At 42.3% G+C, this 23309-nt stretch overlaps 1 protein-coding gene across 6 annotated transcripts in view; it reads left to right on the top strand.

Moving 5' to 3' along the window:
- The first annotated feature begins 1377 nt into the window (after window positions 1-1377).
- TCEA2 (transcription elongation factor A2) overlaps window positions 1378-23309 on the top strand; it is a 38690-nt gene continuing 16758 nt past the window's right edge. Inside the window, exons 1-9 of one of the 6 annotated variants that reach the window (XM_088154410.1) lie at window positions 1378-1697; window positions 5128-5186; window positions 5602-5707; window positions 6584-6674; window positions 14686-14819; window positions 17857-17913; window positions 19032-19186; window positions 20547-20693; window positions 22618-22689. In XM_088154410.1, coding sequence (XP_088010536.1) covers window positions 1466-1697; window positions 5128-5186; window positions 5602-5707; window positions 6584-6674; window positions 14686-14819; window positions 17857-17913; window positions 19032-19186; window positions 20547-20693; window positions 22618-22689 — 1053 coding nt within the window. In that variant the 5' untranslated portion in view covers window positions 1378-1465. Of the gene's footprint in view, window positions 5187-5601; window positions 5708-6583; window positions 6675-14685; window positions 14820-17856; window positions 17914-19031; window positions 19187-20546; window positions 20694-22617; window positions 22690-23309 lie in introns of all 6 variants that reach the window. The other 5 variants (XM_088154411.1, XM_088154415.1, XM_088154414.1 and 2 more) reach the window with 5 other exon arrangements.

The raw sequence follows: 23309 nt of genomic DNA, 5'->3' as shown, positions 1-23309 counted from the left end.
ATTATCTAGATCCTTGGTAGTGGAGTTTCAGGCAGGGACATAATATGGAGAAAGCATTGATTACGCTTGTTGATGTTCTCTCTCTGAGCCAGGAGAGGGATAAAGACAACAATCCTGTTTCTTGTTGATCTCTCAAGTGGCTTTGATATCTTTGATCATGGTATTCTTTTGGACCACTATGAGGGGTGGGGGGCACTATTTTGCAGTAGTTCTCCTTCCACTTGTGAGAGGATCCAATCAGTGTTGGCAGGAGGGGAGAGATCTAGCCCAAAGTCCAATGTGTGACAGTCTCACCCCTCCAGTGTAGCAGCGATACAAAACTGCTAGGTGGGGTCATATTTTGGTTTGGGGTCATCAGCATACTCCATCTCTTGACTCCAGGCCCACAGTGTGATGCTCTCAGTCTTGTCCCAACGTCTGGAGGCTGTGAAGGTCTGGATTGGGAGGAACAGACTCAGGCTCGGCTCTACCAAGATCAAGTGGCTGTGGGTATCAGGGCCACCTGATCCTTGGGGATTTCCATCTTTAGTGGCAGATGGGGCAGCCATTTCCCCTTTGGGATTGGTGTGCCCTCTGGGGCTTGTCCTGGGCTCGCAGCTCCTGCTCAAAGAGGAAGGCCACCCTACAGGTCCATATTGAGTGAGATGGCTCTGATGCTGGGAAAGGTGGAAGGAAAGAGAAGAAGAGGACAACCAGCAACAAGGGGGGTGGACTAAGTTGTAGGGGCGATGGGGGCACCCTTGGGAGACCTGAAGGGCCAGTTTAGGTACAGATCGTCATGGAGAACATCTATCTATGTGGTTGCTAGGATTAAAAAATGACTTGATGGAACATCATCAATCAATCAGTCAATGTGAACACCAAGTTCCTTTGAGAAGTCCATAATGTTGGGGAAAGTGGAAGGAAAGAGAAGAAGAGGAAGACCAACAGCAAAGTGGAGGGATTCCGTTACAGTCACGAGTGTGGGCACCATTGGAAGATTTGAAGGACCAGGTTAGGATGGATCGTCTTGCAGAAAATCTATCTACATGGATGCTAGGAGTCGAAAACGAACTGATGGCACATATTCAATCAATCAATCAATCTTCTTCCCAGGGCTAAGAGAGAATGGCCGGTGCAAGGACTGGCACTCACGCCTAGCTCACCATCCTAACCCATAGGCCGAGCAGGCTCTCCGCAGGCCAGGTAACTCGGCTGAAGCCTGGCTGACGGCTCGCCCCGAGAAACCCCGGGCTCTCGCTAGACGGCAGCACGGATCTGGCGAAAACCACCACCACCACCCGCGAAAGCCCACCGAGGCGCCCCTGAGCTTGCCGGGACTTGGAGTCCGTTGCTCTAAGCATCGACGGGCCCCATCGCGGGACTGCAGCTCCCGAAATGCTTTGCGAAGCGAACCGCCAGGTGTCGCGCCCAGCCCTCTGGGAGAGATGGGCGCCTGAAAGGCAATCGGACTACGCTTCCCAGCATGCCTTGGGCGGGCGCCCAAAACGGAAGAGGCGTTGCCGTGGTCAGCGGGGCAGCTCGCCCGCTCTTCACCGCGGCTCGCCTGGCAGCGTCCCGGGGACGGTTCTCCACGCCTCCCTCCTCCCCGTGGCCGCACACCGTACGCGGAGCGGAGAGCCGGCGCCATGGGCGGGGAGGAGGAGATCGTGCGCATCGCCAAGCGGCTCGACAAGATGGTCGCCAAGAAAAGCGCGGTGAGTGGGGGGCGCCGCCGCGCGCCTTCCCGGCCCGCGGAGCAGCCCGCCCGGAGGCACGCCCTGCGCCGCCGCTGCCGCCGCCTCCGAGAGCTCCCGTTGCTTGGCGTTTCCAGTTTCGCAAAGAAAGCCGAGTCCGTCCTCGTCGCTGTCATGGCAACCCCCGTCTCGCGTCGCCTGGAGAACGGGCCCCGCCCAGGACAGCGGCTTGGCCCTGCCTCCCCGCCGCCATTTAAGTGCCTTCAGCCGTTGGCCCCGCCCCACCCTCCCGTGAAGGTCTCCTGGCCCCGCCCACTTCGCGCGAGAAGGGCCCGCCCTCCGCCCCTTATAAGCCACGCCCCCTCCGGGTCGCCGCAGCCTTGGCTCTCCGCCCTCGCCGTCGTGTTTCGTCGGGCTTATTTTCTCGCGCGCTCCCGTGTTTTCTTCGTGTGAGCCCGTGGGGCGCTTTAGGCTAAGGGGAAGGGGGCCCTTCCCCTGTGCTGGGGTGTCCTCAACGGAAAAAGACCCTGCCTGCTCCTTTCTCTGGGTGCTTCCAGGAGCTGAAGCCCCTTTGAGTTCATCTCGACTCCTGGGGGTGCTGCTTGCCCTTAAAACTGCTTTTTCCCTGGGAGATTTTTGACTTCCCAGTTTGGCCTAGCAACCTGAGATTTCCTAGTGGTCTCCCATCCAGGTACTAACCCGTCTGACCTGGCTTGCTTTTTCTGAGCCAGTCCAAACCTGACTGGGGTTCCCTCCTGCTGTAAGGAAAGGGAAACTCTCCCTCAGTCCACACAGTTTTCTTGGCAGCGACGTGGAACTGGTTTGTTGCTACTTCCTTCCAGGGTGGTTTCTGATTTCCCAGTCTGTCCTAGAGCCCAGAGGTCTCCTGGTGGTCTCCTGACCAAGCAGCATGATGGGGAGTCAATCTGTGGGATGGTGAGGGTGGTGATAAATCAAGGCTCGGCTGTTTGGGGATGATGTCACACACATATAGCGAGGAGCCGGGGATCATAATGTCACGTGCAACGTTTTGCAGATTTTGACCCCCCAGTGCCTAAGGATGCCCTTGCCCCCAAGTACTAATTGGTTCAACTGCTCAGGCTCTTGAGGTCAACCAAGGTTGGATCAATGCTCTCCGTGTTTTTATTAAGGGGCAATGCTGCTAATTTTCCTTGGAGTCATCTCAACCCTACAATCCTTTTCCTTTTTTTCTTCGGGTCTCTTGATCATTTGAGGACATTTCTCCTGTTAAAATGACCTTCTGAGGTGTTGGACTATGACTCCTCCCATAGTCAGTGATTCATCTAAATATATGTTTAACCACCATTAGTTAAAGACCTGAAACCAAGTATTTTTCATACCTGTGTGAGCCTTATATGCATGGAAAAGGGTTCACGATGCTGAGATACAGATAACCTCATGGTGAGCCTGACTCCATCTGAGCAGTTTTCTAGGCAGTGGATCAAAGTGGTTTTTTAAATGTATTCCCTAAATTGTAGACCTCAATTTAGGGATTTTGGATTTAGGTTCTTTTATTTCTTAGAAAACGTTGCTTTCTGAGAAATCTACGGTAGGTGGCAATACCTAGCCAACTTTGTCTGGTTTGTTTGTTTATTTTTCAAATTTATATATGCCACCCATCTCACTGTACAAGTAACTCAAAGATAAGCAGGGCTGGATCTGGCTAGTATTTGGATGGGAGACTGCCAGGAAAACCGAGGGCTGTAAGATACATTAATAAATAGGGAATGGGAATAAGTGGGGAAATTAAAAAAAAAAAAAACACCACAAAAACGTAATGGCAAACTACTTCCAAGCTGTTTTCAAGGAAACTACATGAAGGCACCAGGAACTGGTCTTGACTTGAAAGAGTCTGAACCTTAAAAATATGCAGGAGACCTATTAAATTGCCTTTGGGGTTCACAGGCCATAAGGTACCCATTTGTAATTTATGACCACGGAAACTGAGACTGATTATTTATAAAATGGATTAGGCCCTGGGGAGCCACAAAGACAAGTGGCCTCTGCCTGCAAATTTGCCATCTAGAAAACGTAAAAGTCCAGAACTTGGATGAATACGAGTGCTTCCCTCCCACTTTTGTCTTTTTGCTTTGCCGATGGCGCAGGAATAATTTAGAAAGCCTTAAAACTGAGGGTCTTTGGTGAGAGTCTGGGAACTCTTGGCTTCCCATAACTAGGTTTGCAATGATGCTGCTGAGAGGAAGAGTTTTGCAGAAGCCAGAAAGAAAGGATGTGAACACTGGACACCTATTAAGGGCAGATAAGATCTACAGACAGGGGAGGGGCCCCAAGGTGAGCAGTTCAGGTAAGCAGCAGTGTGACATTGCAGCAAGGGAAGATGTCAGCTGAGCCCAAAGTAATGTTTCCTTTGCACAGAAATAGAGCTAGTGGCATTTAAGTACAGCGACTTCCCTGTGGGCCCAACTGCTCTGAGCTTCACTCAGAGGAGACTTTACCTTGTGTTTTGTGCATTGTTTTATATTCTGACAATGCAGTTTTTCTCTGCAAGTTTTTACTAGCAAACTAGCAAAATGATTAATTCAGGAATCAGAATTAAGCTACTGGGAAAATGGTAACATCTGTTCCTTTCTCCTGGATTCTAAGTAATTGCAGTAATTGCTTCTTTGGCAATAGGAGGCTGAATTGTTTCTATTTGTTTTCATTTGAACATTATAATTGAATTGTCAAAGTTGATTCTAGAGCACTTTATAAAGAAAAATCAGATCGTACTAAATATGGGGAGCCACAATAAATAGCCTTTCCTAGCAAAACCTATTTGGAGTCTGTGAAATTTTATCAAAAGCACATGGGATACTTTTCAGAGATTAAATAGATCTCCTTTATGGAGAAGGGAGATCAGAGGCTAGAAAACCGGTCTGTTGAATTCCTCTTCTGCTTCCATGTTCAATCACTGTAGAGCCCATGTTTTATAAAAGCTCACTATATTTGCTATCTTGCCAAGAAACTTGCCGAATGTGAGCGGTTGGAGGAAATGCTGGATAGCCTTGACAGGTTGCAGATTTGTTTACTTGGCAAGCTTGGCAGAAAGTTAAGAAAATCTAGAAATTTCTTCATTGCGTTGATAGTCCAAAGCTTGAGGAAAAAGGCAGCTCCAAGGATGCCAGGTAAAACTGGATCAAAAGTCCTTGGAAATCTACAACGTTGTCTAATTTAAAAGGTTAAGTTGGGCAGTCACACTTGAATCTTTTGTTTCAATTCATCCCATCTATTTTGACTGGCACCCATGAAGTAGTTTTTTCCATTCCTATACTGTACCCCCCCCCATTTGATTGGTAACAGCCCTCCGTTTCTGCTTACGCTTGTAAATATGGAAAAGTGGCTCGTATTCACATGCCCTCATCAAAACAATTTAACTTAGTTCGATATTGGATGCCTGTAACTTGTGGGATTTCTTTTATTTTCGAGGAAGGGGCAATGGATTTGCTGAAGGAACTGAAAAGTATGCCGATAACACTGAATTTACTGCAGGTAAATCATGGTGTTGAATATCTTTTTTCTTTTAACATACTCTCACTTTCTCTACACTTCTCTGTGTGTTATGCTTTGAAAAAGGTTATTAATATCAGTGCTCGTCAAAACCCATCTCAGGTTGTGCTTTCATGTCCCAGAGCAGTAGAAAGCAAAACCAAGATCCTGTACAGAATAGGAAAAAAATAGGACAGAGATAAGATTTATAAACTCTACAGTTGTAAAGCTGCTGTTTTGTGAAATTAGTGCAAATTGCCGAATAGCCTGTGGCTTGACCTTAACTTGGGGTTTGGGCACTCTTCTCTCATCCTGAGGAATTTAATCTAGCTTCATAGGATGAATCACTTCTTGTTTAATTTTAATGTAATTTAACTCTTTAATTTGTTTAAACAAATACTTATTTAATGCTTTGCAGTCTACTCGAATTGGGATGTCTGTGAACGCACTTCGAAAGCAAAGCACGGATGAAGATGTGATTGCGCTTGCCAAATCACTTATCAAGGCTTGGAAGAAACTCCTAGGTAAGAAAATAGGTAGAGTTGATTCAAAGAATAAAAACATGTTATGGAATGAATCAAGATACACCTACTTTTTATTTTGAGCAATGTAATGCTCACGCAGGATGTGAAAGCAGTAATTGTGTGTCTTTCAGCGTAGAGGTTTTGTCACATCATAATTTCTAGGTTACTGTTTTTGTCAACCTTACAAGAGCACAGTACTGATACTGGCATGAGGATTCATAGTTGCTGTCTTAACCAAGTAGATCCACAAATGCTTACTATAACGATTTTAGTTATAAATTAAATTTACAGTAGTTTCATCTTCATTGAAAACCGTTGGTAATAAAAAACCCCAATACAATTATGCACCTTCAAAAAGTTAAAGCAATAAAATACGAGCAAGCTTAAAGTCATAACATAGGACAAGCTAACAAAGATAGAAATGTGCTTCCAGTTACATAGGAATGCAGCCTTAACCCTAAATATTCCCATGGTGTATCTCTTTTGAGAAGCTACAAAGACTGCCAGGAAAAAGATATAGCTAGAACAGGATCCTTTTTCTGGCGAAGGCTGGTTGGTTGGTTGGTTTTTTAATTGCCAGAAAAACAGCATCCTCTCTCCATCATTGTATATGTTGTAACAGATATTCTTCCAAGCCTCCTCAGGTGTTAAACAAAGATAGAAATAGAGATCATGCTGTTTTCTACCCTGCTTTGGAGGCTCACTGTCTCTATAAAGATGCTGCTGCTCGAAAGTTCTTGTTGGTTCTGCAGTAGAAGAGCTCATGACCAAGGAAGTGACCATCCTAGGACCTTGCTAGAGGCAGAAGACCCTTTGCTTCCTTACGGCAACTTCTTTCTTTACTGCTTGTCCTTCTCCCTCCTCAACTATGTTCAGATGCTTCTGAGGATAAGGGCGATGAAAAGAAGAAGAATTCTTCTTTGCCAGCTTCTTCCTCAAAGGAGAGTGGTGATTCACGAGACCAAAGGTAACCCTTCCCTTAGTTGTATTGTACCGGTTGCCCCCTTAACCCACCCAGGTTTTGTTTCAGATATTAGTATGGTTTGTTCAAATGGGGAAATGTTACTTCTCTACTGACGAATGGAGATTTCCAAGAAGTGATGGTGGCTCCAGTTTGATAAGCTGAGTATAATGTCCTTTTTTGAACGCTGCAGTTATAAATGGAAAAAATAAATACCTGCAAAACACAGTGGACTTTGTGCATTTATTTTTATTCTTGTTTATTACCTGATTTGCTTTAATTTCTTCATTCTTCCTCACACTGTTCCTTTTATTAATAAAGACCATTTCTCATTTTGTTGATTTACTTTATTTGTATTTGTATTTTTTTTTTTTTGCTATTAACCCAGTCTTCTGCCTGTGTATCAGCAGGATTCATTTCTTATGACTAAGTGGCACTACTGGGCCATACAAAGAGATAAGGAGTGTTGGAACAGTGAGGAAAAATACTGGGAATGCTTCCCTACACAAATCTTGCAATTTCTCAGCTCCAATTATATTGATGCTGCTCTTACTCCAGATTCCTTCATTTTTTACATTCTTTTGCAAGCAGATTTTCATAGGATCCAGGTCTCATACAATTCTGCATGGGTCAACCCACAACTCAAAGTTGTGTGCTTGGGATTCCAATTCAGAGTGGCCAGAATATTCATATTAGTTTTGCCTTGAACGTGAACTGATGTTGATTAAAGCATTTTCTGGGAAGGTAGTTAATGTTACAATGGTTCCACATAATCTGAACACCTAATAAGTTGTTGTTGAGAGAGTTGGTTGTCTTTAGCATTGAGCCACGTCCCACTATTGCAAATAATAATATGGAGAAGCAGGGTCCATAGTAATGTTTGGAAGTTATGAATGACTTTTATTATACATTTGTTGCTTTAGAGAAAGTGTATGACAAAGTGAGTGGGCTTGAATTACAGAATGTTTCATGTGAATATGGAATTGATTGGTTGGTGAATGTGATAAGAGCGATATGCCATAGAAGCAAACTATATATGAGAAAGCTTAGGGAATGGCTTAACATTATTCAGGAAGTAAGAAAAATATATGTGACATGATGTTCTGTTAATTGTTTAATGCATTTATGGATAAATATATAGGTAATCTTTGTAGTGATGTTAGGGGGTGTTGGTTGGGGACATGAAAGATACATGTAAGTTTGCATACAGGTGATGCTGTGCTGGCTGAGAACCTGGATGATTTGCAATAGATGTGGATGGATTGTATAAAGCAACAAGTGATGTGGGCCTGAAAATTAATATACAAAACTTAATATAGTATAAAAGTAGTTATGTTTGACAGGAAAAGTAGGGTGAATGACTGGAAGTTACCATAAATGGGAGAAAACTAAAGCCAATAAACTAGAAGAGAATATGTGTAGCTCAGGGTTGAACTGTGGAGTCCTTGGTGCTCTCTGAGCTTGGCTGTTTTTTTTGCAGACGTTTCGTTACCCGTCTAGGTAACACCTTCAGTGCTAGAAGGGAGTGGGGTTTGCTCTCTGCTTATACACAGCAGCTTTCCCTGTGTGCGGGGGGTGGTTTTTCTCTTTGGTACTGTAGTTCCTAGATTAGGCTGTTGTTTACTGCTTGATTGTCTGAGTTGGCAGTTCCTAGATTAGGGTATTGTTTAGTGCTTGTTTGTCTGGTGTTAATCCTGGTGTCAACCCCTGTTTATCTGGATGTTGATTGCTGGCGAGGAGGTTTTCTGGTCTTTTTGTTTCCTTTTTTAGCTTGTGATTGTCTCTTTTGAGTGGTGTGTGAACAACAGCCTAGTCTAGGAGCTACCAAGGGAAAAAACAACTCCCCCACCAACACTGTCAGGGCAAGTTACTGTATATAAACAGAGAGCAAACCCCACTCCCTTCTAGCACTGAAGATGTTACCTAGCTGGGTAACGAAACGTCTGCAAGAAAACAGCGAAGCTCAGAGAGCACCAAGGACTCCACAGCAAATAAATTAGTTTGTGCATCTTGGTCAAATGTCTCTACAGATGGGGAAACGGGTATAGACATGTAAAGACGTGCAAATTCTGACCATGGGTAGGAATGAATGTTTGATGAAAGAAGTGAAATGGCTGGTATAAGAGAATACTTCTGTTTCTTTGGAAATGCATCTGGTAAAGTAAGGAGAGGGTGAAAATGAATGGGCGCTGAATGACTGAGGACTGAGTAGAGAAGCGAGTGGCACGTATGTGGGGAGGAGAGCAAGCAAGTGAGCTGCTGGGTCAGTGCTTCCTCAGAGGAGGGAGTTACACTTGCTACTTGGAAGAAGCAGGCACCCCCCTGCTGAAGAGCCCCCCCCCCAAATCAGGTGGATTTAAACAACTATTTCTCCTGTAACACATTTTCCTATTTTAGAGGAGGTTATGGAAAGTGGTGGGGCTGTAACACAGAGCTCCCTAGAGGAAACAAGTTACCTAGATCTGTGGAGGCAGATCTTGAAAAATCATTACTGTGTCTTTTTTGCATTCCATTCTGAAGATCCACTCGCTGAGATAAGTGCAGTCTACGATCCTCTGTTATTGATCATGAAGATCTGACCCCGGTAGGACTGGGTTTCCGTCCTGAATGGAAATGGAAATGGAAACCGGCATCGTCAGCAGTTCCACTGCCAGTTTATATTCTGATTGCAGTGAAAAAGGTCACAGCTAAATTTGTCCATGTGGACCAATCTTGCTTAGCGTTGTAAATAATGTTCACGAATTAAGCAGAAAGCAGGCAAAAGATGAAAAGAGAGTCCCTTTACTGCAGAGGACCAAGGTTGTAAACTCAGCATTTACCGTACTGAACAGAAGTCATGCACCTGTTCAGTCTGTCCTTCCTCTTTTTCACAGTTTGTATTGGTAAGAGTGAAAATTCCAGAGCGGTATTTCAGGGCTGCTCCACCCAACTCATTTGCCTCCTGCGGCTACTTCTCTGTGATTGTGCACCACACAATTACAGCAGCAATCGACCCACCAGCAATTGAGTCTTAATTTTATTTGCGGATTTAGAGCAGTACAGTACTTTTATTGAGCTAAACTGTAGTGGTGTGACTTGAGCTATTCCTTCCCAGTAATTTTATTTTTAAAAAACAACAACCAGCAAGTCCAATGAATGGTAGTGCTTTTCTGTCCTTTGAACCTGTATGAAAGGTTTATTTAAATCTAATGGCAATATTTTATTGTGTGTGGGTGGGTGTCTATATGCACGTGTTGTTTTGGAATTCTTTGGATCCTGTACAAAGAAGGATTAATTCATTGAGACAGGTGCATACAAGTGCACCCGTAGTGTTATTGGACTGGGGAAAAAGAGGCATTAACAATAAGGATACGATGATTTTATTCCCCAATCAATTTTTCCTGCAACATCATAGTGAGAGAGATCTCCCCTCCGCCCCCGTTTATGTACAAATAAGATTGGAGAACAGTAATTTGTTGTTATGCAGAACAAATGACTGGTCAAACATGGTGAGTACTTAATTAAACCACATATTCCAGGGGAAAAGGCTGTAAAAAACAAAAAAGTCTATATGTATAAAAAAAACCATATTGATTAGTCAAGTCTCTGTGTTTTGATCACTGGCCAGCAAAACAACACTTGAAAAATAAGCTTACAGCTGTCCTGCTGAAATAATAGTGTAACCTGTATACTAGAAAAACTGATAATGTTTAGTATAATGTTTATTGCTAACACAAACTATAAAACTGTGGTACTAATACTATTAAAATTATAAGTTTAAGACTTTAAACATGAGAGTGAATACAGTGAAAATTTGTAAAGTTTAGGTAAAACTACAGAGTGATGGCTTAGAACAGTGTTGTCCAAACTTGGCCACTTTAAGATGAGTGGACTTCAACTCCCAGAATTCCCCAGCCAGCATGGCTGGCTGGGGAATTCTGGGAGTTGAAGTCCACTCATCTTAAAGTGGCCAAGTTTGGACAACACTGGCTTAGAATAATAAAAATAGCTAACCTGAAATATAAAATCATGTCACTAAAATCCATAAACAAACTATGTTTGAAATGAATACTGTGCCTAAAGGGAATATAATGGCATACCATAAAGTAGAATAATATACGAAGGAGGGAAACGTCAAACGAAGGCAGAAAAACTAAACTGCTTCTATTTAGTTTCTTCTCGGGACAGGGTTGGGCAACTGGCGATGCTGCAGCCACTTGTGGCCATTTTAAACTGCAGAGAGATGAATTTCTTGCCAGCCTGGGAAGTTGATAGAAGGACTGTCAGGAGGGGACAAAATAATTTTTGCTTTCACTTTGCTACAATGCTGCTTGCTTGAGTCCCACTTGCCAAACGACACGTTCCCTCCCCCCACCCCAAAAAGCAGATTACCACTGAGAGAATGCAACTCCATAAAAAAAAGATTGTCCACCCTTTTTATAACATACCAAGATATTTAAAAGCGATAGGGTATAGGGAAATTCTTCCAACTTCCTTAGATTCAGATGAGGGTTTCACCAAGGTACAATGTGCCAGTTCAGCAGAATCCTTTTGAATTCCTGGCACGTTGGGAACACTTGTCACAAAATATGAGCCTCTTTTAGTGTTAAGGATCACGGTTTAAGAATATTTTCATTCATAGGTTGAGTACCAACCTGGATTGTAAAGTGACACCCACATTTCTTTTGAGACTTCCTCTCACTAAGCAAAAAAGTACCACCTTTTTCAGGCAACAAAACAAACTTCAAAATATAGGTGGGGCCCAGACCAGAGTTTCATTTGGTTGAATTAACTTTAATACAATTCAGTTAATTTGATTTAGTCCCACTGTGTAGTATTTTGACATTTTGACAAAGCACATTCAACATTACAATTAAGGCTGAACTTCAACTTGTATTTTTTTTTTTTTTGCCTTCAAGTCAGTCCTGACTCCAGGTGACCGCCTGGAGAAGTTGCAGTTTTCTTGGCAAGATTTTCAGAAGTGGTTTGCCCTTGCCTGGGATTCAGAGAGAGGGTCTGGCCCAAAGTCACCCAGTTGGCTTTGTGCCTAAGGCAGGACTAGAATTCAGAGTCTCCAAGTTTCTAGCCTGGTGCCTTAACCACTATACCAAACTGGCTCTTGCAGCTTATACTTGCTGTCATAAAATACTTCTTTCTCCACTTCCTTTTGTTTACAGCTTGTAGAACACTGTTCTTTGGTCAATCATGTCAGGGCATAGAGGGACTTGCTGAGCATGAATTAGAACTTGGGGATTTTTAAAATTATTATGTTAGTTCTTGGATGGGAGAGCGCTACAAAATCCCAGGGCTGTAGGCTAGACTGGGGAGTTGCAAAAACATCTTGGGAGAAGTCAGTGGCAAATCACTTTCATATTGTTGTCGAGAATGTGACCATGAAGCCACCAGCAAGTTCAACTTGAGAAAGACTTTACCTTTTTACCTTTGTTACTGCTCATCACTTGGAAAAAGGACAGTCTGGAATTTTAAAAAATAACTAAACTAAGAAAGGCTTGGCCTATGTAGCTCAGAGTTGGGTACAACGGCTGGTAGCAGATCTTCAGGGTTTGGGACAGATTTTCCCAACCCTGCTTGCAAATGCCAGGAATGAGCCTGCTACTCTGGGTGTGTCCCTGTTTTTGGATGGTGGGACTAAATGGAGGACTGTTAAACAAAGAACTACAAGAACACTGGAGGATTTTAATAATGTAATTCTGATGTAAAGCGTTTGTGAAAGCACCCTCAATAGAAGCCTAAATCTTAATTAGATCTGACATCTAAAATTAAGAAGTATGTGATATAGATCTGTCTGGACTAATGGAAAGAAAAGGCATTTGGGAGTTTCCATTTCATAAAGGTAATATCATTTAGTTGTGTTGGATTAAGACTGGCAACATTCTGAGCCAGTGTAAGCTTTTGGTCGTCTTGCCTGAGGCATGACTGAAGTAGTAGTACAACTTACTAGGATGCTCCTGTGTTGGGAAAGATTGCCCTAAGAAAACCCCACCTAGTGTGGTTTAACTTTGTGAGTGACCTGTTCCTTGTCAGCCCAAACATGTTTTTTTCAATTTAAGGGTCTGCAGTGCTAAAGGTTCAGCAGATCCTTTGCACAACAGATGTTAAAGCTACTCATAACTCATTCTGGATAGTAACAGTCAGTGCTGCTGTATTAAAGGCAATTCAGATTGACTTATATAGTCTTGACCCATGAAGAAGCTAATATGTGGGGAGTAAGGCCAGTTAAATGGAGTCTGTTAAGGATTTAGTGTTCCCTGATACTCAAGCTAATTGGTATTAGCAATGGAATTACTCAGATTGTTCTAATACTATATTATAGCCATAGCCATGAATTAAATTCAAGATTTATGCTGAAGAGACATGCTGCACCAGGTTGGTTAATACTTTGCATGCAACCTACTTGCCTCTTGAGGAATCTACTGCCTAGGCTGTGTTTTGGGGTGAACTCCTTACTTGTTTTAGGAAAACCACGAGCCTCTAATCATAAGATAAGAAGCTTTGACATCACAGCATATGGAGCCAATAAAATTGACCCACCTTAAAGGGTAGTTGGAAAGAACACTTTGAACGTGCTGAAGGCTAGACAGAAGCAAAGCCTTTGATATGTCAACATTGTAGAAATTTTATTCTAGAAACCACATGTCTCATGATCTCCTTTCTGAACAACTGGCATGGATCTGTTGAACAGAAGCTGTGATCTCATGCTCACAAACATATTGTGAAGACTATGGGGATTCCAGATGGGCCCTAGATCATCTTTCTTTGATGGATTCTTTTAGTTTCTCATACAGAGAACCCAGACCCTTGTGCGTCAAGCCAACTTCAACCCAATGTACCACTAATCTTTCTCTCCCCCTCCGTGTTTTTCATAATATTTTTCACAAGAGAGTAATCTGTACATATAGTCCAATACTTACCATTGGTCCAATGACGTGGCTTATAGTCAGTCTGAACAATTTTGTTGCATCTACTGATTATATGATCCACAGTTTTTCTTATTATTTTGTTTGCTCATAATGCTGTCCTTCTAAAAAGTCACATGGATTTACAAAGTTAATTTTATGTCTAAGATAGCAACTTGAAGCAATTAAATGTGCTCCATTTTGATCAGGCCAATTAAAAGAAACCAGTTCTTTACACAGAGTGTAATTTGTGGAATTTGCTGTCATAAAAAGGCTATTGGATGAAAAGACAACATAGGTTTAGAGAAATGCTTTATGGAGGAGATCTATTGGTCCGTTTGGTTTCCAGATTCAAGGCCACGTGTAGAGGAGCAACAGCAGTAGCCTTTTTGTCCTGCTTGAAGGCTTCCCAGAAATATATTGTTGACCATTGTGGAAACAGGATGCTGGCTTAGTTGGACTTTTAGTTGGATCCAAAAAAGTGGATGTTCCTGATCTGAATCAAAGTCAGCATTTAAGCCAAGAAGTTTAATGATAAGGAATCTGCTGGTTAAATCTTACAATGGGACTCTTTCCCCCAGAACACTCAAATCAGGACCAAGCATATACAATGGCAAAACACATTAGTATTACAAACTAAGAGGGAGAGGAGAGGCAGATGGGAGAGTCAGAGGCAAATAGGAAAAAACAACAACAGTTGAATGTAATATAGCTATTAAGGCACTGCAGCTGTTTTTAACTCTTAAGATTCTGGTTCCTCTATTTTTGCCAATTTATCAAAGAAATGGATGCCACTGTGCTTAATTGTCCAAATTCTTAGTGTTCCCCTAATTACACTTCCGCAGTCTTGTTAGTTGAACTTCCCTGACTGTTTAATACATCTAAAATCTTTTCGTGAGCATAATCATGTAATCCACAGATCTGGGGCACGTGGTAGGAAAAGCTTAGAGATTATTTTTTATTTTCCAAAGACTTGGAGAGAATGAATTATATTCAAGATAAAATAGGAGGGGGGCTTCAAACCTTCTAGGAATACAGTGTTATACCTCTGCACTAATCTTTGCAAGTTTACTTCTACAGTATGGACCAGAAAATTCTGACAAGGTTGTTTTCTCTTTTAGCTCCATCAAAAGACAGGAGTCTGTTAAAACTCCCACCACTCCCAAGATCACGACATTCCCACCGGTGCCCATCACATGTGACACAGTGCGAAGCAAATGCCGAGAAATGTTAACTTCTGCTCTCCAGACAGACAGTAAGTAACAGGAGAATGAGCACAGGGTGTTTCCCCCCATTTTTCCTTCTGTAAATATTTTTTTTCTTCTATCTTAGTAGTAAAAAACCCACCAAACACAGCTCTTTGTTACATTCATCTTGTTCCCTGCTAGATTCAGGGCATATAATTAGTTAATTGTGTGCATCCTAAACGTTTGTACAGACATATGTATGAATACATTGTTTTGCAGTTGGGAATCCCTGAGGGGGGTTCATAGTTCAGTGACGAGATTCCAGGTTTATTGGTCGTGCAAATTTGATCTTGCAGAACATATGCTAAGAAAATGCTTTCTCAACTGTTGGCTTTAGCTATAACCAGTGAAATGCTACTTGATTAGATGGCCCCATTGGCTGACTTGGTATAAAGCACTTTACTATCATAGCTCTACATGGACAGAAACAGCCAGTGCTATCCGTGTGTGCATATACACATATGTGTGCCCTGTGCTTAAAAAACCAAATGCCAGAGTTCTCTTCACTGAACCTTAGGTCTGTGTGGAAGTACTTGCTCTGCTCTTCGAGTCATGGAAGTCAGAGGCAAATGGGAAAAAAAGCAGTTGAGCGTAATATTAGAAAGCTATTGTTTATTTAGCACAGCAGTATGTTAAATATATTTACCTTGTTTGTCCCACTGTTCATGATGGTCATCAAATTTTGCATGGCATTTTAAAAACCAAACCAGGAAATCCTGCTTAAGATGAATTTTCACTCTCTGTGGACAGTGATTTCTGTTCCACCCCCATGAACGCGCTGAGAAAAAGGGTTTTCCAGACAGACTTGGATCCCACTGGGAACAAAAGGGTCTGAGTCAAGAGTACTGAAAGCCACAGGTTCCTGCCCAAATACAGTAAGCCTCTTTTCCTTCTGATTCCTTTAATCTCCTTTGATTGTAATGAAGTTTCATTTTGCTGAGGAGCATGACTGAATTGAACTGTGGCTGATTAGAGATAGAGAGTTTCCACCAGGTTGGAAATAAATGAGTATGTGTAGCCTCAGGTCTTGCATATTTCCCTTAATGCGGTTATAAAAGCACAGGGAATGTATGCTCTTCAGTCCCTCCATTAAGTAAAGGGGTCTGTAAAGAGAGATGTTTTTGTGTGTTCCATGATCCTGCTGTGCTCGATGCTAGTAAGATTAAGTTGACAGAAGCCTGGCTTTGGCTTCAAATCCCCTCTCAGCTAGGATTTTTGGATATCCATGAGCATATAGATCCCCATATCTCTCAGCCTAAACTCCATTATAAAGCAGGGGATATTCCTGTTTTACTACTTCATTACTTTACTAGGGTTGGATTTAGTTAAACAAGACTGTATTGTCTGTGCAGCTCATGTTATGGTTTTAAGATGAGAGATGGGGAATAGCGTTAATTCATCAGCTTATGAGATCTGGATGATTCCTACCCTGATGACATTTCAGAAGATCTTGAAACCTGGCTATTCTTCCAGGCTTGGGATAGGGTGTATGGAAGACCCCCCCCCCTTTGTTGTCTGGATTTCCATTTTGTAACTATTTTACAATTCTTTTTTGGATTACTTTTATTGTATTCTTATTTACCTGTTGTTTTTATGCTGTTCTTTACTTCATGAGCCACCCAGAGTTGGGTGGGATCAAAACTGAATGAATGAATGAATAAATAAATTTTGTAATTAAGTCATAGAATTTTGCTGCTTAAGATGCAGTTTAGATAGTATTTAAAAAGTGATTTGGTTATGCCGTGTACTCCCTTGTAAATTCCTGATTGACTCTTGGAAACAAAATATTATTCTTGATGGTAAAAGGTAAAGATTCCCTTGAATTGAGCTCTATCTCTGGTGAATACATCAACATTTGCATAAAAATTTTTGGCAACAATATAGAGCTGGTTTTCTATGCTGCTGCTTTCTTCCAGGTTTGTTTTTTTTTTACTTCCCAGCCTAGCCTAAAAACCTGGGATAGTCTGGTGGTCTCCCATCTATGTCCTAACCAGGTCTCCCCCTGCTTAGCTTTTTCAAATCAACCAAAATTGGCTATTATACTATGGTAGATTAAAATGGACTCCTGAGAAGAAGGACAATTAATTTCAGAGAAGTTAGTGATCATGTCTTGATCTTCTTCTGTGACTTGAAAGATGCAGTTATATTCTTTTTTTCTTAAGGCTGAAGATACCCAGTTTCCTCAATCTTTCCTTGTATGATTTAGTTTCCAGCCTCCTCTTTGCCTTTCTCTACATCTTTTATGTTTCTGTGAATCTTTATTAAATTCTGGTGTCCAGAATTAGCTCTGACCAATGCAGAATATAGTGAATCTATTACTTCTCATGAGAACCAGTTTGGTGTAGTGGTTAAAGGCACCAGGCTGGAAACCACGAGGCTGTGAGTTCTAGCCCTATGTAAGGCACGGAACTGAAAGCTGTAACCAGCTGGATGGCTTTGGGCCAGTCCCTTTCTCTTGGCCATAGGAAGGAGGCAAGGACAACGCACTTTCAAAAACGTTGCCAAGAAAACCGCAGGGACTAGTCCAGGCAATTACCAGGAGTCAAGATGAACTCAAAAGCATTTTTTGAGAGCTGGTTTGGTATAGTGGTTAAAGGTACTGGAAACCAGGAGGCTGTGAGTTCTAGTTCTGCTTTAGGCACAAAGCCAGCTGTGTGACCTTGGGCCAGTCCCTCTCTCTCAGCCCTAGGAAGAAGAAGAAGAAGGCAAGGGCAACCACTTACGAAAAATCTCACCAAGAACACTGCAAAGATTTGTCTGTGTGGTCACCAGGAGTCAAGACTGATTCAAAGGCATGCCTAAATCTATATCGTTATGATTTATACTTCTGTTGATGTATGTTAAAATTGCACTTGACTTTTTAGCAGCTGTGCCACAATGCTAATTCATTTAACAGACATAACAAACTTTTGATAAATATGCCTCAGTGTGCCTGGGGGGGGGAAAAGATTTTACACTCTGAAGATAGTTGCTTGTTTTGGAAATGTAAGGATAACACATTCCCTTGAAAATTCCTATTAGTTCACTTGTTCTTTTTTCTTACAGATGACTATATGGCCATTGGTGCTGACTGTGAGCAACTTGCTGCCCAGATTGAAGACTATATCCTTTCATTGTTTGTGGCATCAGGAAACCAACAAAAGAGATAAGTAATGTGATACTGTCCAGATGTTTTGGCCTGCAGTCCCTGTCAACCTTAACCCTCATTAGTTGTGTTAAAGGCCTTGAAAGTTGAATCCTAAACATCTGAAGGTACCACCCCCCCAAAAATTGCAGGATTCTGAACAGCTGTTACTTCAAATGGAATCTCCTAATCCTTATTTTTAAGACCCTGTCCAGGGTCTGATACCATTAAAGCAGTTTACTGCTTTCTCCTGGGAACCCGAGCAATGTGATATTTTGGAAAGGGCTGGGAATTCTTCAGTATGGATTCCTAACTTTTCAACAACATTGCAGAAGAACAGCAGCCCTGGAAGTCATCAGCATTATGAGTGAACGGTGGGAACCAGAGAGAAGGTAGCATAAACTGCAGGGCCTCAATCGGGGAGGTGGTTACATGCGATCACTTGTCTGGAGGCTGTGGTGGGGTGATGTCTTCAAGGTTCATATTCTAGAAGTGATGAGTTTTTGGGCTGAATGGCCGTCTTCTAATTGTCTTTTGTCCTGAAGTTGTGGCAGCAACTGCGGTTGGCATCTTCAGAGGCAGAGTTTAGTGATTTGTAGTGAACCTCTCAAGCAGCTCATAGGCAGCTGAACTGGGTTGACTGGGCTCTTGTGTTTGAACCTGGCAAGCTGATCTCTGAAACATCAGGACAAAAGAAAACTAGAGCATGGCCATTCAGCCCGAAAATTCATCACTGTTTCATTGATGCCAACTGTGAAAGCTGAAACCAGTACATTGTTCATATTCTAGGTTTGAATAATGCTATTCTTAGTTAGAGGTCCTACTCAGTTCCTTGGGCATATGGATTATATTTCCTGCTGCCTCTAAAGGTATTGTTATGAAGGTGGAATCTCCAGAGCTGTTCACAGATCCCCTGATGTTCTCTTCATTTATGCTGACCCTTGGTAAAATGTCTGTCTCCCCACTTAAGATTTGAGAACTTCTCTTAGTGTGGATACCTAGACGTTTCCACTGACTGACTGACATGTTGATAGGTTTCTGGCTGGAGCTATACTAAATAAACATCTCTTTCTGTGGTCCTTAATGGCATCTGAACGTATATACCAAGATGTGAAGAACACAGACTTGAAGTACAAAAACCGTGTCAGGAGCCGCCTCTCCAATCTAAGGGACTCCAAGAATCCTGACCTTCGAAAGAATGTGTTGTGTGGGGTGATTACTCCAGAGCAAATTGCAGTGATGACTTCAGAGGTGAGATGGAGGTCTGAGTAGCCTAAAGAATCCAGACTGGATCCATTCAAGTAGCCGTGCTACTACAGTCCTCCATGGTTTCCATTGCAAAGCACAACTGTCTAAGGCAGAGATGCCAACTTTCTTTGTATTTATATATTGTCACCTTTAACCTGCAGAATGATTTGGAGGCTATTCAAAGAAAGACAAACTGTATGGAGGGGGGCTTTATTCAGCTGTCAGTTTCACTCCCCACACCCTCCTATTAATTGTGGGGATACTGGGGAACATGATGGTAATAGGCAAGACTAGAGATGCTTGGGTTTCCTTCTTATTTTGAGGAGTTTTCTTTCTATTCTTTTGACACGCTATAGCTTTTTGAGTAAGCAGTTTTAATCTGTTCTTGATGGCGCATTGCTAAAATTACTGAGCTTAGCAATCAATGTGCAGTTTACACATCCCATATTTTGCCACTGCTTCTTCCTCTCAGGAAGGAGAAGGGCTGTCCCTTGGTGAGGACAGGGAGGACCAGCAATTGCCTGGACCTTGGAAATGCGACAAGACATGATGGGCTCTTTTAGATGATTAGTAAAAGCAGATTAGAAAAAAGATCTAAGGATGAAAGATGTAGGATGATCCTGAGTGACAGAAGAATAGTGGATAGAACGGGCTTCTGCCTTCCTGACTGTCTTGGTTGGCAACTCTGTGAATTGGGCTGGTTAAATGGGATCTGTGGTTTGATTCAGCAGAAGCATTAGATTAAGCTAGCATTTCTCAACCTTGGGAACTTTAAGATATGTGGACTTCAACTCCCAGAATTCACATCTTAAAGTTCTCAAGGTTGAGAAACACTGGATTAGGCACTCTATTTATTTATTTAATCTATCTGTACTACTTCCTATGTGATCACATCTGCATTGACAAAAAATAAGATTTGGTTAAAATATGATCATATACTTTATCATTATATTCAGTACAATATAAAAGCATGTTTTTGAAGATTCTCAGTCATCCAGGTGGAATTGTCTGGAGGTTGAGTCATGGCAACTGGACTTCTTTTCTTTTTGGTTAGAGACATTTTGCTACTTGTCCAAGCAGCTTCTTCAGTCTGAAGCAGTTCTTCAGACTGAAGAAGCTGCTTGGACAAGTAGCGAAACATAAAAGCATCCATCAAAAGTGTAAAAGGACTGCAAGGTGTGACTCTGTCAGTCTTTGCTTTCTGATGATCTTTGCAGTTGTTCAGATCTGTAATGGCTGAGATCATCCATCCTGGTCGCAGTCATTTAGGTAGTTGGATATCCAAATTGCCATTGCTTCAAATGTAGCTCCCAAGTTTGCATGTCATTCAGTGAAGCGAGCCCTTGTGTTCTTTCTTGGAAAGGAAATGGCCAGTAATGAGCTGAAAGAGATCCGGAAAGCCATGACCAAGGAGGCCATCCGGGAGCATCAAATGGCCAAAACAGGAGGGACGCAGACAGACCTTTTCACCTGTGGGAAGTGCAAGAAAAAGAACTGCACCTACACTCAGGTGAGATTCGAGACTTCCACAGGGTAATTTGAAGATTTCTCCTTACAGGAAAAAATAAGGTTGTCATAGAAATAGGAATATTTCAGCACTGACCACAAGTGGTGCTAACTTTAACTCCTAACACCAATTTTCTTCCATGTCTGACAATATAAAAGAGTGCAATCATTAGATCTGCCCATTGTGCAAAGTGACCCCTTGGTAATAGAGACCAGTCTTTTGTTGGAGAATTTAGGGATACCGTAAAATCTTGGACAAAATCTATGTCACGAAGGCCACTTTCATATGAACTTAGGACAATTCTTTAAACACCTGGTTTATTTAGTGGGTGGGAAAAGCTGAGATTTGAACATCAACCCGACTATAAATATTTTTTAGAAAGGGCAAATAAATATTTAACCACCATCTTAAAAAAAACAACCCTATTCTCTTTCATTTCTAAGAAGGGATTGATTTCTTCATAGGGTCCATTTATCAGGAATCTCAGTGATGGGTGAATATATTTTATATTTATTTATTTAATTACATTTGTATAGCTGCCCATCTCACACAGTGACTCTGGGTGGCTTACATATACCATATTAAAGTGTTCTTGCATGGAGAGCTTAGATTGTGTTGACCCATTTGGAATACTATATACCATTCTGGTTTCCCCCACTTTACAAATGGTATCTTTGTCCCAAAGAGGGTGAACCAGGAGTGCCATATTTATGGGGTTCAATAGAAGAGAATATATGTAGCTCAAGGTTGAACTGTGGAGTCCTCGGTGCTCTCTGGGCTTGGTTGTTTTCTTGCAGATGTTTCATTACCCAACTAGGTAACATCATCAGTGCTAGTGATGGGGTTTTCTCCCTGTTTATATACACCAGCTTGCCCTGCCAGTGTTGGTGGGGGTGTGGTTTTCTACTGGTGGCCGGGGCATACTGTCATAGGCATTCATGCAGAAAGAATAGTTGTTCTTTGGTGGAGATTTGCCTACATGCAAATTTCTCCCATTTACGCGCTTTCTGAAGCATTCAACGCCCATATGCGGTTTCAATAGAAGGGAATAGCATGATAGTATGCCCTGCCCACCAGTGGAAAACCACACACCATTAACACTGGCAGGGCAAGCTACTGCATATAAACAGGGAGCAAACCCTACCCTCATTCACACTGATGATGTTACCTACTTAGGTAATGAAACGTCTGCAAGCAAACAACCAAGCTCAGAGAGCACCAAGGACTCCACATGTTTATAGGTTTCAGGAGATGCTGGTGGTTACAAACAGAAGCTTGGAGTCCTTCTTTGTAATTCTGGTTCAGTAATGCCCTAAGTTAATGTCTAGTCAGGTCATTATTCAGGATGTGTATCAAACTGTGAAACACTGCCAAGTGTGGACTGCACAACTTTGCTTCCACTATTACACAGTTCCTAATAGCATCTGTGGAGCTTGCGCAGAGGAGTTTCTGAATTTCCACAGAGAGAGACAGTTTATTGTGGCTAAGGAGCTGGGCTAGAAACCAGGAGACCATGAGTTCTAGTGGCTCCTTAAGTATGGAGCCAGCTGGGGGACTTTGGGCCAGTCTCTCTCTTTCAGCCCAATCCACCTCGTAGGGTTGCGGTTGTGGGGAGCGTAGGAGATGGGAGCACTAAGTATGTATTCCATATTTAGTTGACCAAAAATAAAGGCAGGATTTTAAAATTGATGATGGTGATGATGATGACAGTCATGATAACGATAATCCAACTCTCAAAGGTTTGCCTCAGAATGTGATTCAGTTGGCGCTGTCGATAAAATATTTTAAATGTTAACATTCACAACTGATTAGTTGGAAAAAAGAACAAAGACATATTTATGCGGATGGGGTGAAGAAAGGTGGTTTACTTGGCAGTTCTGGAAATCAGCAACCTGGTTGAGGCTTAACCTGTGTTTCATTCACACAGGTGCAAACCCGCAGTTCAGATGAGCCAATGACAACGTTTGTTGTGTGTAACGAATGTGGAAACCGCTGGAAGGTAAGCCATCTTTATGCCTTTGGGGCCAGCCTGGATGTGATATGTGGCCCTGACATTCTGTTTCTGGCTTGAGTTGAGCACTCGGTGGAGGAATTCTCGATCATTTCCATGTCACTTGTCTGTCCCCTCAATGTTTATTTTTTTTTCCTCATTCCCTTTCTGTGCACAAAGAATAAAGGGGCTTCAGGACAACAAGTTTTGACATAAGAATGGGAAGAGAAAGGAATAAGGAGTCTTCCCCCCTCACCCCCATTACCTCCACTCCTCTGCTGAATCAGCAGTCCGTTTTGTTTTTCAGTCTTAAAAAAAAAAAAAAGAAAAGAAATCTGGGAAGTACAGTACATGTAAATGTTAGCCCTGCTCTGAAGCCATGCCTGAGAAACCACACTTTAGTTATTATAGAGAGAAAACTGTAGTGTATTGATGTACAAATGCCAGAATCAAAATTCTCCAGGGTTGGCTGATATCCACAGGCAAGTCTTACCTGCAGACTATTACAATAGGGCAGTGTTTCTCAACCTTGGCAGCTTGAAGATGTGTGGACTTCAACTCCCAGAATTCCCCAGCCAGCCATGCTGGCTGGGGAATTCTGGGAGTTGAAGTCCACTCACCTTCAAGTT

This window comes from Python bivittatus, unplaced genomic scaffold (genome assembly GCF_059951505.1).
Source record: "Python bivittatus isolate LINGU-HERP-01145 unplaced genomic scaffold, Pbiv_v1 ctg000700_np1212, whole genome shotgun sequence".
Taxonomy (NCBI): domain Eukaryota; kingdom Metazoa; phylum Chordata; class Lepidosauria; order Squamata; family Pythonidae; genus Python; species Python bivittatus.
The sequence above is the reverse complement of the archived record's forward strand: the minus strand, read 5'-3'. Positions and strand labels throughout refer to the sequence as shown.